The sequence below is a fragment of the Cetorhinus maximus genome, chromosome 15 (genome assembly GCF_964194155.1).
Source record: "Cetorhinus maximus chromosome 15, sCetMax3.hap1.1, whole genome shotgun sequence".
Classification (NCBI taxonomy): Eukaryota; Metazoa; Chordata; class Chondrichthyes; order Lamniformes; family Cetorhinidae; genus Cetorhinus; species Cetorhinus maximus.
Window position 1 is genome coordinate 376158 of NC_135893.1, and position 18035 is coordinate 394192.

General features: G+C 45.0%; 1 protein-coding gene across 1 annotated transcript in view; it reads left to right on the plus strand.

Moving 5' to 3' along the window:
- vwa5b1 (von Willebrand factor A domain containing 5B1) overlaps positions 1-18035 on the plus strand; it is a 258318-nt gene that overhangs the window by 54100 nt on the left and 186183 nt on the right. Inside the window, 1 exon segment of the mRNA XM_078557677.1 lies at positions 15254-15378. Coding sequence (XP_078413803.1) covers positions 15254-15378 — 125 coding nt within the window.

Below are 18035 nucleotides of genomic sequence, written 5' to 3' on the forward strand. Positions count from 1 at the left end.
ATTATACAGTAAATGGCAGAACCCTTAAGTGCATCGACGGGCAGAGGGATCTGGGTGTACAGGTCCACAGGTCACTGAAAGTGGCAACGCAGGTGGATAAGGTAGTCAGGAAGGCATATGGCATGCTTGCCTTCATTGGCAGGGGTATTGAGTATAAAAGCTGGGAAGTCATGCTGCAGCTGTATAGAACCTTGGTTAGGCCACACTTGGAATATTGCGTGCAATTCTGGTCACCACATTACTAGAAGGATATGGGGGCGTTGGAGAGGGTGCAGAGGAGGTTTACCAGGATGCTGCCTGGTCTGGAGTTTATTAGCTATGAGGAGAGGTTGGAGAAACTTGGACTGTTCTCACTAGAGCGACGGAGATTGAGGGGCGACTTGATAGAAGTTTACAAAATTATGAGTGGCATGGACAGAGTAGATAGTCAGAAGCTTTTTCCCAGGGTGGAAGAGTCAATTACTAGGGGACATAGATTTAAGGTGAGAGGAGAAAACTTTAGAGGAGATGTGCGGGGCAAGTTTTTTACGCAGAGGGTAGTGAGTGTCTGGAATTCGCTGCCAGAGGAGGTGGTGGAAGCAGGTATGATAGTGGGGTTTAAGAGGCAGCTTGACAAATACATGAATAGGATGGGAATAGAGGGATATGGGCCCCGGAAGTGCAAAATGTTTTAGCTGACGGGCAATATGATCGGCGCAGGCTTGGAGGGCCGAAGGGCCTGTTCCTGTGCTGTACTTTTCTTTGTTCTTTGTTCTAACTCAGCCTGGAATATATTATGTTCCCTTAACCTCATTTCCCACTAAAATACTGACTGCCAACTTTCTTTTCTGGTGCAGCTATGCTTGCTAACATTGAAAATATTTTCCTCTTTTATCCGCATTTTCAGAATGACCAAACCCACACCCCATTCCTTCCTCACCCTCCTGTGTGGGGTCTATTCCAACATCTGTAATGATAATGAAATAAATGAAAATTTGTTTGCAATTCCACTGTCAGGTGGCATCTGAGGAAGGAAAAAGATGGCAGAGGAAGAAAGAGATTTGCCCTCTAGTGGAGAAGCAGTGACTGAAAAGATAGAGAGATAGAGAGATGGCTGGGCAGGAGGGAGAGGAATTTTGCTTTGGCATCTTGCAGTGTGAAACCTGTCATCAAAACCCCCCTGGTCCAGTGTCCTTGGAAAGCTGGAAGTCAGTCACATGGAAACATCTCTGGCATCAAATATTGGAAAGAGCATAACTGAGTAAAGTGCTGTTAGTGATTAAGTATATTATGATCCCACTCCCAAAGTGCCAGGATATTAAATTTCCTAAATGGGATGGAAAGTTGTCATTTTCAAGCTTTACTTGACCCTCCGCACTAGAGATTCGCTCCTCACGGTGCCAGCGATTTTGGAAGTTCTTCCTGTCTTGATTATGTGCTGCCTGATTTGAACTGAGATAACTTAATTACAATGAACAGTGATTTAACACAAATAAAATCAACATTATTGTCACAAACACTGAAAACAGATTAGTTCAAAGACGGCACAATATTAGCAAGGAATCACCAGCAAAGCGCTCAACAGATTTCTAATATAACTTCGATTCTTAGCTGTTCGAGGCCAGAGTTTTATGTTTTACTTAAATATTGGTGCGAATTGTTACTACAGTACTTTCCCAGTAATGACTCTTTCTGATCAACATCTAATTACACACAACATAATGAACAGAACTTTGATTTGAGTTTGAAGTTCACTTCACCAACAACAACTTGCGCTCACATAGTGCCTCTAACATAAAAAAAAGTTCCATACACTTCAAGGACTCACAAATCAGTCAGCACACACGGAGGCCTTTTAGTCCACTGTGTATGTTTCAGCTCTTTAAAGGAGCTTTCCAAGGCAGATTTTAGCAAAACTAGAAATAAATTGGTGAGCAGGACCTCCAAGGTAGCAGTCTCCAGATTGCTCCTGGCGCCATGTGCTAGTGAGTATGGAAATAATGAATAAATTAATTTTACCAACTCACCTTCTGCACAATAATGCAGTGACTATAGTTTATTTTGTATAAAAGATGCAAAACTCACAGTGCTTGTGTTACTTTCATTCCTCTTCAGCTTCTCCCATTTTACTTGGGGTTACCATAATGCTGGTTGATACCCTTTTCCTCCCTTTAGTCATCCATTCCTCTTCTAATCCTGCTGCATCGTTCCATCTTGTCTTAGGCCCCCCTCTTCTCCTCCTTAGCATTCCCATCTTCAACACTCGTCTCATCACATCTTCTCTCTCTCTGTAACATATAACCATACCATTTCAATCCCAAAGTACTAGGCAACTTTCTGTGATGCTCCCACTATCTCCACTAACCCCCTGATGTGCTGGTTCTTAATTTTGTCCTTTCTCATTACCCCACACATCCATCTCAGCATCTGCAACTCCTTAGTATCTAGTTGTTGTTCCTCTCTTCTTGATGTTGCCCAAGTTTCTGCACAATATAACCAGGCCAGTCTCACAACTCTCTTGTTGATTCTTCCTCCCAGTTTCAGCAATACTTTTCTATCACATAACACACTAATACACTTGTTCCAACTATTCTAACCAGGGCTAATCCAATGCTTAATTTCCATTTCCATACTTCCATCTTCTGCCACTTCTGACCCCCAGTTACTTGAAATGACTCACTTTCTCCAAATCTTCATCCATAAACTTTACACCTTCACCCTCATCCTCTTCCCTAGACTCAAATTGACAGTCCATAAATTAGATCTTTGGTCTCTTGATCTTCATACCTGTATCTTCCAGTGTTTTTCTCCAATTTTCCTTTCACTTAGTCATGTTCCCAGCATCCCAACCACAAAGCACAACGTCATCTGCAAACGTCATTAACTCTGGAACTACCTATCTCACTTGTTCAGTTTGAAGATCCATGACAATCGGGAAAAGGAAGGGACTCAGTTTTGATCCTTGGTCCAATCCAACTTTACCTTCGAAACTCCCACTCTCCCCTATGTTATTTTCATTGACCCCACAAATCCCCTCAAACAGGGGTGGAAAGCACAGAATGCAGCACAATGTGTCTAATATCAAGACATTCCCCAACTCGTCTTTATGCAACATTTTCATACAAATCACATTGTCCAGTTGACAATTCTTATTGGCAGTGTATAAACTAAAATCACATTCTAAATGCTTTTCTCATTTCAAGCATCTATTGTCATTCTTTAGTCCATTAACATTTCAAACTACAATTATCATATGATTTAGCTTCAGACTATTCCAATTGTCTCAGTTCCATTATCAAAGGACAATCATAGTGTATATCTCTGATTCAAACTACAGTGCTAATACATAATTCAATATAAACTGCTCATTTGCGATTCATATTTCAATTCCAAGGCCATTGACCATCTAAATGTTTTCAAACTGGTAAGTTCCCCCACATGAACCCAAGGCACAACTTGGTTCTTCTTTCAAACAGCTTTGCTTAAATGAAATTGCATGGTGATGGGGAAAAGGCAGGGCAATGGCACTAGGTCATAATGCTCATTTGGAGAGCCGGTGCAGATATGATGGGCCGAATGGCCTCCTTCTGTGCCGTTATAATTCTGTGATTCTGTGATACTTTTGATGGAAAAGTTTCACATTCCGACTGCTTTTCTCATTTAAATATTCTCATTTTTCCTTCTGTTATTTCAAAGAACTAACCAGCAGACATTTGAGGGGTTGGTTATTGTGGAGTTGTTTTTGGCCGGTTTGCCTGATCTGACTGGACTGGGCCCTGAGCTGTAATCACATAGACACAGCAATTAAAATTCAACTTCATTGAGAATGACAAGGGAGCAGATTATGTTCAGTAAAATGATAGTTGTCAAATAAACTACTTTGCATTAAAAAATTCCACAGCAGTGACTGTCAAGTTTTTGTGCTGCAGGTTTGCTCATAACCTTGGGTTTCATGGGTACTTAAAGGCACTTTGAAACATTATAATATGACAAAACTTGTAATCATAGACCGTTCAGCATGTCAGAATAATGGGCAGGATTTTCCCATGGGCTTCAGGACCTGATGTCAGGATCTATTGGAGGCTCTGAGCCCACACTCGCTCCAGTACATCTGGAGATGCAATTTTCCCAGGCACAGCCTCTGAACTGAACACCACCAGGACTGTGTGCAGGTCCTAACGCCATCAGCACAATCAACGGCCAGCAGCTCTGGACTCTCACTGGTACCTCCTGGACAGGCAGGTGCTGCTGAGGCAGGCTGGGAATTTGGAGATGTGGAGAAACTCTTGCACAGGTAAAATGAAATCTATGAGTCCAGGGGAAGCCAGTATGACCATTGGAGCAGAAAGAGAAATCCCTCCAGATGGATTGCTTGGGCCGCAAATGTGAATTGCACTGCCCGTGGCCCAGATTTTGGGACATGGCCCCTTCAGTTCCAATCGGCATTCCCCATCTCCCCCCTCAGCCTGCCACAGGGAGGCCACCATTGACTTGATGGCTGCCACACATGAAGTGGGGAGATGGTGGGGGAAGTGCTCCACTACTGGAAAAATGCCAAAGAGGCTGCAAAATCGCCCTAATTGATTCCTGAGTGATGTTAATTGCTGTCCTACCCCTTGCAGTGGGCAGCAATTCACTTCCCAGCCCACCTCTGGGAAAAATCCCTGGCAGCAGGAATGCATCCAGGAGCTGTATTCTCTCAGTGCCCCTGTCTCCAAGCCGACTATTAAAAGGCCATGAAAACTCACCTTTACAGAATAGATGAAAATAAATAAACGCTGAATGGAAGAGAAGAATTGACAGATGGAATGAGGAGTTTGGGTCAAACTGGAAGATGAGAAAATTTTGAGAATGTTTTTGAAAGCAGATAGGGCAGAAATTAAATAGGGGGAATTGAAGAAGGAATCCCAGGAGGCCAGAACACTGATTGTAAGAGTTGATGCAAATGGGGAAATAGGGCAGAATAGTATTAGAGGAACTAAAGGTATAAAGAGGGAAATAGTGATGAAAGGAGTAACTGAGATGAGATGGGACCAGACTCTGGCACATTTGAAAGCAAGAACAAAAGTATGAACTTAATGTGGAGGAGCACAGGGAGCAGATGGATCCTGGTGAGAACTAGTGAGATAGTGGATGCATTGGTTTTAATTTTCTAAAATTCCCTAGATTCTGGAAAGGTCCCATCAGATTGGAAAATAACAAATGTGATTCCTCTATTCAAGAAAGGAAGGAGACAGAAAACAGGAAACTATAGGCCAGTTAGCTTAACAACTGCAGTAGGGAAATTGCTGAAATCTATAATTAAGGAGATTATAACGGGCACTTAGAAAATCTCAATGCAATTAGACAGCGTCAACATGATTTTCTGAAAGGGAAATCATGTTTGACTAACTTATTGCAATTCTTTGAGGAAGTAACACGCAACATGAATAAAGGGGAACATGTGGATGTGCTGTACTTGGATTTCCAGAAGGCATTTGACAAGGTGCCACATCAAAGGTTACTACACAAAATAAGAGCTCGTGGTGTAGAGGGTAACATGTTATCATGGATAGAAGATTGGTTAGCTAACAGGAAGCAAAGAGTAAGAATAAATGTGTCTTTTTCGGGTTGGCAATACGTGATGAGTGGAGTGCCACAGGGATCAGTGCTGGGGCCTGAACTATTTACAATTTATATCAAGGGATAAAGGGATCGATGTATGGTTGCTAATTTTGCTGATAGCACAAGGATAGGTAGGGAAGTAAGTTGTGAAGAGGAAATAAGGAGTTTGCAAAGGGATATAGATAGGTCGAGTAGGCAAAACTTTGGTAGATGGAGCACAATGTGGGAAAATGTGAACTTGTTCAATTTGGCAGAAAGATTAGAAAAGCAGCAAATGATTTAAATGGAGCGAGACTGCAGAACTCTGAGGTATGGAGGGATCTGTGTGCCCTGGTAGATGAATCAGGAGACGTTAGAGTGCAGGTACAGCGAGTGATTAGGAAGGCAAATGGAATGTTGTTTATTGTAAGGGAATGGAATATAAAAGTAGGGATGAAGTCTCATGGCACCAGGTCAAACCACGTACTGCCCCGCCTCCTACCCTCCTCCATGTTGAATACCACTTGGAGGCATCACTGAGGGTGGCAAGGACGCAGAGTGTACCCTGTCTGTCACCAAGAGTGGCTCGTCAGCACCACTACTGACCGAGCTGGCTCAGTCCTAAAGGACGTAGCTGCTAGACTGGGTCGACAGCAGGTGGTGAGGGAACCACCAAGACGGAAATACATGCTTGACCTTATCCTCACCAACCTGCCTGCCGCAGGTGCATCTGTCCATGACAGTATCGGCAGGAGTGACTACTGCAAAGTCCTTGTGGAGATGAAGTCCCATCTTCACATTGAGAATAACCTCTATCGTGTTGTGTAGCACTACCACCGTGCTAAATGGGATAGATTTCGAACAGATCTAGCAATTCAAGACTGATCAACCATGAGGCGTTGTGGGCCATCAGCAGCAGCAGAATTGTACTCGAACACAATTGCAACCTCGTGGCCCAGCATATCCCCCACCCTACCATTACCATCAAGCCAGAGGATCAACCCTGGTTCAATCAAGAGTGCAGGAGAGCATGCCAGGAGCAGCACCAGGCACACCTAAAAATGAGGCATCAAACTGGTGAAACTACATCTCTGAACTACTTGCATGCCAAACAGCATAAGCAGCATGGAGTAGAGAGAGCTAAGTGATCCCACAACCAATGGATCAGATCTAAGCTCTGCAGTCCTGCCACATCCAGTTGTGAACGGTGATGGAAAATTAAACAACTCACTGGAGGAGGAGGCTCCACAAATATCCCCATCCTCAATGATGGGGGAGCCCAGCACATCAGTGCAAAAAACAAGTCTGAAGTGTTTGCAACCATGTTCAACCAGAAGTATTGAATGGATGATATATCTTGGCCTCCTCCTGAGTCCCCGGCATCATAGGTGCCAATTTTCAGCCAACTCAATTCACTCCACGAGATACCAAGTAACAGCTAAAGGCACTGGACACTGCAAAGGCTATGGGCCCTGATAATATTCAGGCAATAGTACTGACGACTTCTGCTCCAGAACTTGCTGTGCCCCTAGCCAAGCTGTTCCAGTACAGCTACAACATTGGCATCTACCCAGCTATGTAGAAAATTGTCCAGGTATGTCCTATACGCAAAAAGCAGGACAAATCCAACCTGGCCAATTACCACCCCCATCAGTCTACTCTCCATCATAGTAAAGTAATGAAAAGGGTCATCAACAGTGCTATCAAGCGGCACTTGCTTAGCAATAACCTGCTCACTGACACTCAGTTTGGGTTCCGCCAGGGCCACTCAGCTCCTGACCTCATTACAGCCTTGGTTCAAACATGGACAAAAGAGCTGAACTCCCGAGGTGAGGTGAGAGTGACTGCCCTTGACATCAAGGCAACATTTGACCAAGTGTGGCATCAAGGAGCCCTAGCAAAACTGGAGTCAATGGGAATCAGGGGGAAAGCTCTCTGCTGGTTGGAATCATACCGAGCACAAAGGAAGATGGTTGTGGTTGTTGGAGGTCAGCCATCTCAGCTCCAGGACATCACTGCAGGAGTTCCTCAGGGTAGTGCCCTTGGCCCAACCACCTTCAGCTGCTTCACCAATGACCTTCCTTCCATCATAAGGTCAGAAGTGGGGGTGTTCGCTGATGATTGCACAATGTTCAGCACCATTCGCAACTCCTCAGATACTGAAGCAGTCCATGTCCAAATGCAGCAAGACCTGGACAATAACCAGGCTTGGGCTGACAAGTGGCAAGTAACATTCGGGCCACACAAGTGTCAGGCAATGACCATCTCCAACAAAGTAAATGCGGACTTACTCTTAAGTTTTAAGAATAAATTGGATAGATACATGGATGGGAGAGGTCTGGAGGGTTATGGACTGGGTGCAGGTCAATGGGATTAGCGGAATAATATTTCGGCACAGACTAGAAGGGCCAAATGGCCTGTTTTCTGTGCTGTAGTATTCTATGGTTCTATGGTTCTAAAGTAGAATCCAACCATGGCCCCTTGATGTTCAATGCCATTACCATCACTGAATCTCCCACTATCAATGTCCTGGGGGTTACCATTGACCAGAAAGTGAACTGGACTCGCCATATAAATACTGTGGCTACAAGAGAAATTCAGAGGCTAGGAATCGTGCAATAAGTAACCCACCTCCTGACTCCCCAAAGCCTGTCCACCATCTACAAGGCACAAGTCAGGAGTGTGATGGAATACTCCCCACTTGCCTGGATGAGTGCAGCTCCCACAACACTCAAGAAGCTTGACACCACCCAGGATAAAGCAGCCTGCTTGATTGGCACCACATCCACAAACATTCATTCCCTCCACCAGCGACGCACAGGAGCAGCAGTGTGTACCATCTACAAGATGCACTGCAGGAATTCACCAAGGCTCCTTAGCACCTTCCAAACCCATGCATGGATAACGAAACACAAGACTTACTTTCATTCATCCTTCCTCCCTCTTATAAAATCTTAAACAATCTTCAGCATTTCTTTCCCCTTTAACTTATTTTAGTATTTTACACCCGGGACAATGCATCCACGATCACATTATCTTTACCAGCAATGTGAACAATCTTTACATTGAATGGCTGAAACAATAGACCTCATCTAAACAGTCTTGCATTTCGAGTTTTAAACTTTTCAATGAATGCCAGCGGAATATGGTCAGCGTAGATTCGTGTTTCTTTGTTATCGTGTCGGACATAAACTTCAAAGTGTTGAAGAGACAACAACAATGCTGGAGTTTCTTTTTCCACTGTAAAGTACTTCCTCTGATATTGATTTAGTTTCTTGGAAAAGTATCCCACCGGCTTCTCTACGCCTAATTGATCATCTTGTAATAGGACTGCACCTACCCCCAAGTCGCTGGCATCAGTTGTCATTTGAAAAGGTTTGGTAAAGTCAGGGGCTGCCAACACTGGTTCATTTATTAAGATTACCTTCAGCTTTTCAAAGGCTGCTTGGCATTCTGCTGACCATTCCACTTTTGCCTGTTTTCTTAACAAGTTGGTGAGAGGTACAGCTATTGTGCTGAAGTTAGGCACAAACTTCCTAAGTAACCTTATTAGATCTTTAACAAAAACAAAAATACCTAGAAAAACTCAGCAGCTCTGACAGCATCTGTGGAGAGGAACACAGTTAACATTTCGAGTCCCCATGACTCTTCAACAGAACTAAGGAAAATTAGAAAAGGGGTGAAATATAAGCTGGTTTAAGGGGGTGGTGGGACAAGAAGAGCTGGATAGAGGGCCAGTGATAGGTGGATCAAGAGAAGGTAAGAATCCAGAGGGAGGGGTCCAGGTGGAGGGAGAATATTGGAGGTGGGTAAAAGGATCCGTTGAACGGGGAGAGGACTCCTGCTCAAAGAAGTGAGCGTGGAGACGAAGACGGCGGAAGAAGAGTTCAGCATCATGCCTAGCCCGAAATTCATTGAGATGAGGGCGTAAGGATATGAAACTAAATCCTTTGCTGAGCACTGAACGTTCAGCATCGGAGAGGGGAAGGTCAGGGGGTATGGTGAATACACAGCCAGGGCTGGGATTGGAAGACGGGATGGGGACAGAGGGACAAGCACGGGTGGAGGGTCCTGGATGGGCATTGGTGTCGATGAGTTGTTGGAGCTTGCGTTGCTTTGCATCTGAAAGAAAGAGACAAAGTTTCTTGTTGAGGCATCGTATGAGACGAAGAATAAAATGAAACTGGGGGCACGCGCAGCTTTGATAAAGGGTGCGGCAGTGCTACTGGAGGGAGAGGTCGAGTGTGTTCATATGGCGGCGCATGGCACTGAGTGTGGATCTCAGAATGTGATGGGAACAGCAGTCCGAGGAGTGTTGTATGTCCGGAAATACCTGTAATCCTGGGTGGGTTCGAAACATGAGGGATGGAATTTCAGTTGAAATCCACGTGGGGTAAGTCGGAGATTTCCGTGGATTTCAACTGAAGTTCCATCCCTCATGTTTTGAACCCACCCAGGATTACAGGTATCTCCGGGGCATACAACGCTCCTTGAACTGCTGTTCCCGTCGCATTCTGAGATCCACACTCAGTGCCATGCGCCGCCATATGAACACACTCGACCTCTCCCTCCAGCAGCACCGCCGCACCCTTTTTCAAAGCTGTGCGTGCCCCCAGTTTCTTTTTATTCTTCGTCTCATCCAACACCTCAACAACGTCTCTTTCTTTCAGGTGCAAAGGAACGCAAGCTCCAACAACTCATCGACACCAACACCCATCCAGGAGCCTCCACCTCTGCCCCATCCCATCTTCCAATCCCAGCCCGGGCCATGTATTCACCATACCCCCTGACCTTCCCCTCTCCAACGCTGAACGTTCAGTGCTCAGCAAAGGACTTAGTTTCATACCCTTACGCCCTCATCTCAATGAATTTCGGGCTCGGCACGATGCTGAACTCTTCTTCCGCCGTCTTCGTCTCAATGCTCACTTCTTTGGGCAGGAGTCCTCTCCCCGTTCAACGGATCCTTTTACCCACCTCCAATATTCTCCCTCCACCTGGATCCCTCCCTCTGGATTCTTACCTTCTCTTGATCCACCTATCACTGGCCCTCTATCCAGCTCTTCTTGTCCCACCCCCCCCTTAAACCAGCTTATATTTCACCCCTTTTCTAATTTTCCTTAGTTCTGTTGAAGAGTCATGGGGGCTCGAAATGTTAACTGTGTTCCTCTCCGCAGATGCTGCCAGAGCTGCTGAGTTTTTCCAGGTATTTTTGTTTTTGTTTTTGTTTTGGATTTCCAGCATCCGCAGTTTTTTTGCTTTTATCTTATTAGATCTTTCCTTGGTCCCTCCTCTAAATATGAGAACACCGTGTCTAACTATCCCGGTATTGTTGTATGGGTGGTCGGATTGTAGACGGTTCACTTTGGACACTGTCTACTTCTCCTTCTACCTTGCCCTTACTGCCTCTGTCATCCTCCACTACTCCTACCACCTGCCACACTTGCTCTGTCTTATCATCTTCTCTGTGATGATATTGCTTTGACATGTTTATGTGATGTAACCGTTTCTTCTTCCTACGTTCAGGAGTATCTATATCAGATACATCACTTTCCTAACTCTCCTTAACTATCTTGTGGGGGCCACTGAATTTCACTCTCAGGGGTTCACCCTGCAAAGGTAATAATACCAATACTTCATCTCCTGCTTGGAACATTCTAGCCATAGCACAATTGTCTGCCCATTCTTTTAGTTTGGCTTGGGAAATTTTTAAGTGCTATCTTGCTGCTTTACCTGCTCCTGTGAGTCTTTCTAGCAACGTGGACACGTAATCCAACACAGAGGATTCGTCTTTCTGCTTTAGGAACTTTTCCTTAATCACTTTTAATGGACCTCTTATTTCATGACCATAAATCAATTCATAGGAACTAAATCCAGTAGATTCATTTGGGGAATCCCAAGTAGCAAATAGTAAGATAACTAATCCTTTGTCCAAGTCCTTCAGGTATTCATGGCAATAGGTCTTAATCATGGTTTTGAGAATCTGATGGTATCTCTCTAAAGCTCCTTGTGCCTGTGGGTGATAGGCGGGAGACTATAGTTGTCTGATACCCAAATTGTTGATTATGTCCTGGAAAATTTTAGACATGAAGTTAGAACCTTGGTCAGATTGTATTTCAATTGGCCATAATGAGTGGAGAACTAAGTTAACTTTTCCACTACCAGCTTAGTTGTAACACTCCTTAAAGCAATAGCTTCTGGAAATCAGGTTGTCATATCCATGACTGTAAGGATATATTGATGACCTGCTTTTGTTTTGGGTAATGGACCTACACAATCTACTAATACCCAACTAAATGGTCTTCAAAAACTGGTATGGGTATTAAAGGTGCTGGTTTGATTACTGTCACAACTCACTGGGGATAGTGCGCTGTAATATCCAGTCTCACTCTTCCCCGAGCCGTGAAAAGTTTGACCAAACCACTAGATTGCCCCAATTCTACCTAACTGTTTAATTTAGGTTAACAGAATATGAGCACCAGGTTTGTAAACTTAATAAGAAAATGACTGTTTATTGAACAAATTGTCTTTAACTAATAGCAAAAGAAAGAAATAAGAATTGCTAACTTCTAACTCAATAACTTAAGCTCTACCCATTCTTAAACCCTTATATACAAACACACACACATATCTCACACGAAACATGGGTTTTAAGGGTAGATAAAACAGTTCAATAGCACCACTCCACACTCTACACCCGTGCCCCACTGACACGTGTGTCTCTGAGCTGGTGGAGGGTGGGTGTGAGCGCAGTGACAGTCCTTCCAGAGCTTCCTCTTCGGACATGGTCTTGGGGCTCACACTGGTGCTGGACTGGCTTGGCGGCCTTGATCTGACGGTGCCTAGAAAATAGAGAAGAGTGTTTCAGTTAATGAGGATGAGCTGGGTAAGGCTGCACGTGACTCGCTGTGATTGTCAGGAGTTGATGAGGTGATGGAGCTGTGATCCGCACTGGGTTGGTGGGAGAGGCCGATCTCCCCTTCCCCACAGGAGCGATCCCTGTCCTCCCCCAACCAGCTCAACTGCAGCCTCCTCAAAGTGAGGGTGGTGATGTCGGCCGCCCCTCCCTCGGTCTGCGCTCTCCCATGCATGCTGTGTGTCAGCTTGTCCTGTATGAAGAAGAAAGAAAGGGATGTGATGAGATGGGATGGAGTAGAGGTTGGGTGAGATGCGTGTCCCCTGCCTGTGGTGAGCCCTCCCCAGAAGGGCCAGAGGATGGAGTGTGAGCAACATGATCGATAGGATGGTGGTGATGTGAAAGTCTCGGTGAGAGAATGAGTGTTGATATGTGTCCCCTGCTAATGGTTGTGTGAGATCCCTGAAGAGAGCAGCCATTTGAGTGCATGATGCCAGGATGAGAGTTTGATACTGGAGGGAGTTGAAGGATGACTTACCCTGGCAGAGCAGATGAGATCATTCATCCTCTTCCTGCACTGAATGGCATTTCAGGCTTGGTTGCCAGGTGCACTGACCTGCTCTGCGATGGCCTCCCAGGCCGGAGAGGTGAGGCTGGTCTGCATCCTGCAGCCATCCCTGGGATACAGGACTTGCCTGTGCGCTTACACTCCTCTGATCAAGGTCTGGAGGGCCTGGTGGGTGAAGCCAGTGCTGTCTCCTTCCTGAGGCTCTCGGCCTTCTTCTTCTGGCTGCAAGACATCTCTGCACGTGCCTGGAAGACAGGTGGGATGTAGAGAGTGAGATTGTGTGTTGGACTGGCCTTTAAATATGGCGCCTGGAACTTTGACCCTGCCAGCTGACCATGAGCGGACGAATCATGTTTTACTTTTATTCATTCATGGATGTGGGCTTCGCTGGCTGGGCTAGCATTTATTGCCCATCCCTAATTGCCCTTGAGAAGGTGGTGGTGAGCTGTCTTCTTGAACCGCTGCAGTCCATGTGGTGTAGGTACACCCACAGTGCTGTTAGAGAGGGAGTTCCAGGATTTTGACCTAGCAACAGTGAAGGAACGGCGATATATTTCCAAGTCAGGATGGTGAGTGACTTGGAGGGGAACTTCCAGGTGGTGGTGTTCCCATGTGTTTGCTGCCCTTGTCCTTCAAGGTAATATTGGTCATGGGTTTGGAAGGCGCTGTCTAAGGAGCCTTGGTGAATTCCTTCAGTGCATCTTGTAGATGGTACACACTGCTGCCACTGTGTGTTGGTGGTGGAGGGAGTGAATGTTTGTGGATGTGGTGCCAATCAAGTGGGCTGCTTTGTCCTGGACCGTGTCAAGCTTCATGAGTGTTGTTGGAGCCGCACTCAGCCAGGCAAGTGGGGAGTATTCCATCACACTCCTGACTTGTGCCTTGTAGATGGTGGACAGGCTTTGGGGAGTCAGGAGGTGAGTTACTCGTACCGCGATTCTTAGCCTCTGACCTGGTCTTGTAGCCACAGTATTTATATGGCGAGTCCAGTTCACTTTCTGGTCAATGGTAACCCCCAGGATATTGATGGTGGGAGATTCAGTGATGGTAATGCCATTGAACGTCAAGGGTCAATGGTTGGATTCTCTCTTCTTGGAGATGGTCATTGCCTGACACTTGTGTGGCCCGAATGTTACTTGCCATTTGTCAGCCCAACCCTGGATATTGTCCAGGTCTTTCTGCATTTGGACATGGACTGCTTCAGTATCTGAGGAGTCGTGAATGGTGCTAAACATTGTGCAATCATCAGCGAACATCCCCACTTCTGACCTTATGATGGAAGGAAGGTCATTGATGAAGTAGCTGAAGGTGGTTGAGTTGAGGACACTACCCTGAGGGACGCCTGCAGTAATATCATGGAGCTGAGATGACTGACCTCCAACAAGCACAACCATCTTCCTTTGCGCCAGGTATGACTCCAACCAGTGGAGATTCCCATTGACTCCAGTTTTGCTAGGGCTCCTTGATGCCACACGTGGTCAAATGTTGCCTTGATGTCAAGGGCAGTCATTCTCACCTCACTTCTGGAGTTTAGCTCTTTTGTCCATGTTTGAACCAAGGCTGTAATGAGGTCAGGAGCTGAGAGGCCCGAGCAGAACCCAAACTGGGCATCAGTGAGCAGATTATTGCTAAGCAAGTGCCACTTGATAGCACTGTTGATGACCCCTTCCATTACTTTACTGATGATCAAGAGTAGACTGATGGGGCAGTAATTGTCCGGGTTGGATTTGTCCTGCTTTGTGTGTACAGGACTTACCTGGGCAATTTTCCACATTGCTGGGTAGATGCCAGTGTTGTAGCGGTATTGGAACAGCTTGGCTAGGGGCGCAGCAAGTTCTGGAGCACAAGTCTTCAGCACTATTGCTGGATTATTGTCAGGCCCCATAGCCTTTGCAGTATCCATTGCCTTCAACCTTTTCTTGATATCATGTGGAGTGAATTGAATTGGCTGAAATCTGGCATCTGTGAAGCTGGGGATCTCTGAAGGAGGCTGAGATGGATTATCCACTTTCACTCTCTCAGCTCACCCAGGAACAGTGGCCTGAATAGCTATGTCATTGGGGCCAGTATCTACTAAACTGTAGCCCGGCAAGAGTCAACACCTTCAGACAGGGGAAAAGGGGAGAAAGGGAAGAAAATCAACAAAAAGTAGTTGCGCTTTTTGGTCTCTTGGCTCTAAAAAGGGCCCTGATCAAGCGTCTTATCGGTTCATCTGTTTTGCACCATATCTCTTCATGTTTGGTTAAGATTTTGTGCATATATTTCCTCAGAGCCCCATATGCCGCACGTCTTAATAGAAAGTGGAGACATGACAGCTAACGAATATGAGCAATTCTTAAAAGGGAGAAATGATTTCATTAAAGGAACCAGAAAGGACCCCAGCTCGGAGAAAAAGGTAATGATTTATTTCTAATTGTACATGAAGGTCAAAGAATGTCTTTAGTTTCTAATCAGTAAAACAATACAATTCTGACATGGGCATTTATTTGGTCGACCCTCTCCTTTGACACCATCTCCTTCCGCAACCAAATCCATAACCTTCTCATTGTTCTCAACCTCTCTCTCGTTTTTGACACAATAAACTACATCATTCCCCCCGCAACTCCATTTCATTGTTACCCAGCTCAGTAGACTGCCCATTGTTGCTTCCACTCTTATCTATTTCCTCCTACCCAAAGTATCTCCCACAACAGCTCTGCTTCCCACCCTTGCACCATAACCTTTATAATTGTTGAAGAATCCATCTTTATCACCATTGTTTTCATTGTCTACACCCCCCTCTTGGTGACATCATCAAAATACATGTGGTCAGATTTTACAATGCTGTCCTGGTTAGCATCTCATCCAAAACCACTGTTACCCTGGACCAAACCTCTACACCTATCACCCAATTCTCATTAATTTGCATTGGGCCCTATTCCCCAACAACTCTAATCACAGACCTGAAATATTAACTCTGTTTCTCTCTCTTCGCAGAGGCTGCCAGAACTGCTGAGTATTTCCAGCAATTTCTGTGTTACTTTTAAGTTCTCAGCTTGTGTTTAAATTCCTTCATGGATTCTCTATTTCCTACCCTAACTCTGTAATCCTCTAGGGTCCCTGTGTTCCTCCAACTCTGACCTCTTGTTGCATCTCTCACCCTTCCCCCACCATTGGTGCCTGGGCCTTCAGATGTCGCAGCATTTGCTCTGGAATCTCCTCTCCAAACCTCTTCACTCCTCTTTCTTCCTTTAAAACTATACTTAAAAATCATATTTCTGACCAAACCTTTAGTCACCACCTCATAGCTCCTTTAATTTTGAGTCAATTAATTGTCTGATTACACATATTGGGAAGCCTTTTTGTATTAAAGATATTGTGCCAGAATTTCTGAGGAGTGGTGAGCACTATCAGGGTGCCATTCTACTCCTCCTTACTTATGAGAGCTGCATGTTTGTCGCTTGACCTTCTAACTTGGGCCTGCTGACAAAAGTGCAGTGTAGCAGGTGAACGAGGCCTTCAGTGAAGCCACTCCCCCTTTTTACAGCACTAGCTGCCATAAAGTGGTAAGCTTAAAAGTCTCAGCCACTTTGAGACGCCAGAGAGAAATTAAGTTTATCAGGTAAATGGGTAGCATGCGGGTCGGGGGATGGAAGGATGGGTTGGGGGGTAGGATGGGTCAAGGGAGTAGGATAGATCAGGTGGTAGGTTGGAGGTAGGAATGGGCCAGGGGTGATAGGATGGGGGTAAGGATGTGTTGGGGGTAAGATGGATCGGGTTGGATGATGAGTCAGGGAGTTAGGATAGGGGTTTATGATGCGTCGGGGGGGTAGGATTTGTTATAGGTTGTTGGTTACAGTTCGGTAGGTCTGAAGAAGTCTTCATAGTCATATGTGGGTTAACTAAGTTTTTGTTGACTCTTACTGTATATTTATAAATAGTTCTAAGGGGTACTAGCTAGAAGCTGTCTCCATGCTTACTAGTACACATGGCTCTGTCCAACACTAGACTGAGCCTGGGTGCAGGTCATGTGTTCTCTTACATCACTGTGTGGTCAGTACTGTACTCAGTTCCATAGTAACCCTATATGTGCCAGACCCTTACACTACACCTCCCCCAAGTCTTTATCCAAAGTATTTTAAGTGATTATAGTTAACATTTTGTCTTGCGTTGTTATTACTATCATACATTTACATTGTCATCACTGCATTATCCATACCCTTCTCCCCCTTCAAGTCCTTGAAATCAAATGTTCCGGCAGCCTGGAGGCCTGATAAACCTTCCATATCTCGTTGGCACTGCTGTGGGATGAGTGGTAGACTCTGCCGCTGCTGGTTCTTCCTATAGGTTTGGAGTTTGTTCCAGCCTCTGGGTATGTTTCCATTCCTTTGTGTTGAACTGCATTTGGTCGGTTTGGATGTTGCAGTGGTCGGTGGTCGCTACCCTAACTTGTTTGTTATTGGGTGGACAAACATTGTGCTCTTCTCCATGTCATTTCTTTGACTTCTACCATCATTGTGTGGGTCGTGGCGATGTATGTACAAGTTTACATTTCAAAAAGTGGAACCCTCGTTTCCACTTATTTCACAATTTTACCCCAATGTTTGAGTACTTTCTACTTTTCCAGTTGTTTTTCGAGCTTATGAATCTTTTCCTTCAGTTTACCAACAACACTGGTAAGTTGGGTTGTTTTTGGTTCAGAATTATTTGCGGAAATCTTATATAAGTTTAATAACTGTAGCTGGGCATTCACTTCTATTCGGAATCTTTCTTCCATGGTCACTGACTGCTTCTTGGACTCTTTCAATTCATTTGTTAGATCAGCAGTTTTGTAGAATTTCACTGATCTGTTTTCAAAGACTGGATTTACTCTTCCATATTGTGTATCTCAACATCCATGTTGTTCAGATTGGACCGAAGTTCAAGAAGTTCATCAGTTTTGGTTGCTAATTCTGCTTTCAAGCAACTGTTCTGATGCATCAACAATTCTTTCTCCTGTTCTAGGCATTTTGCATGATACTTACTAGAGACTTCAGATGTTTGAAGTTCATCAAGTTTTAATTGAAGATCTAT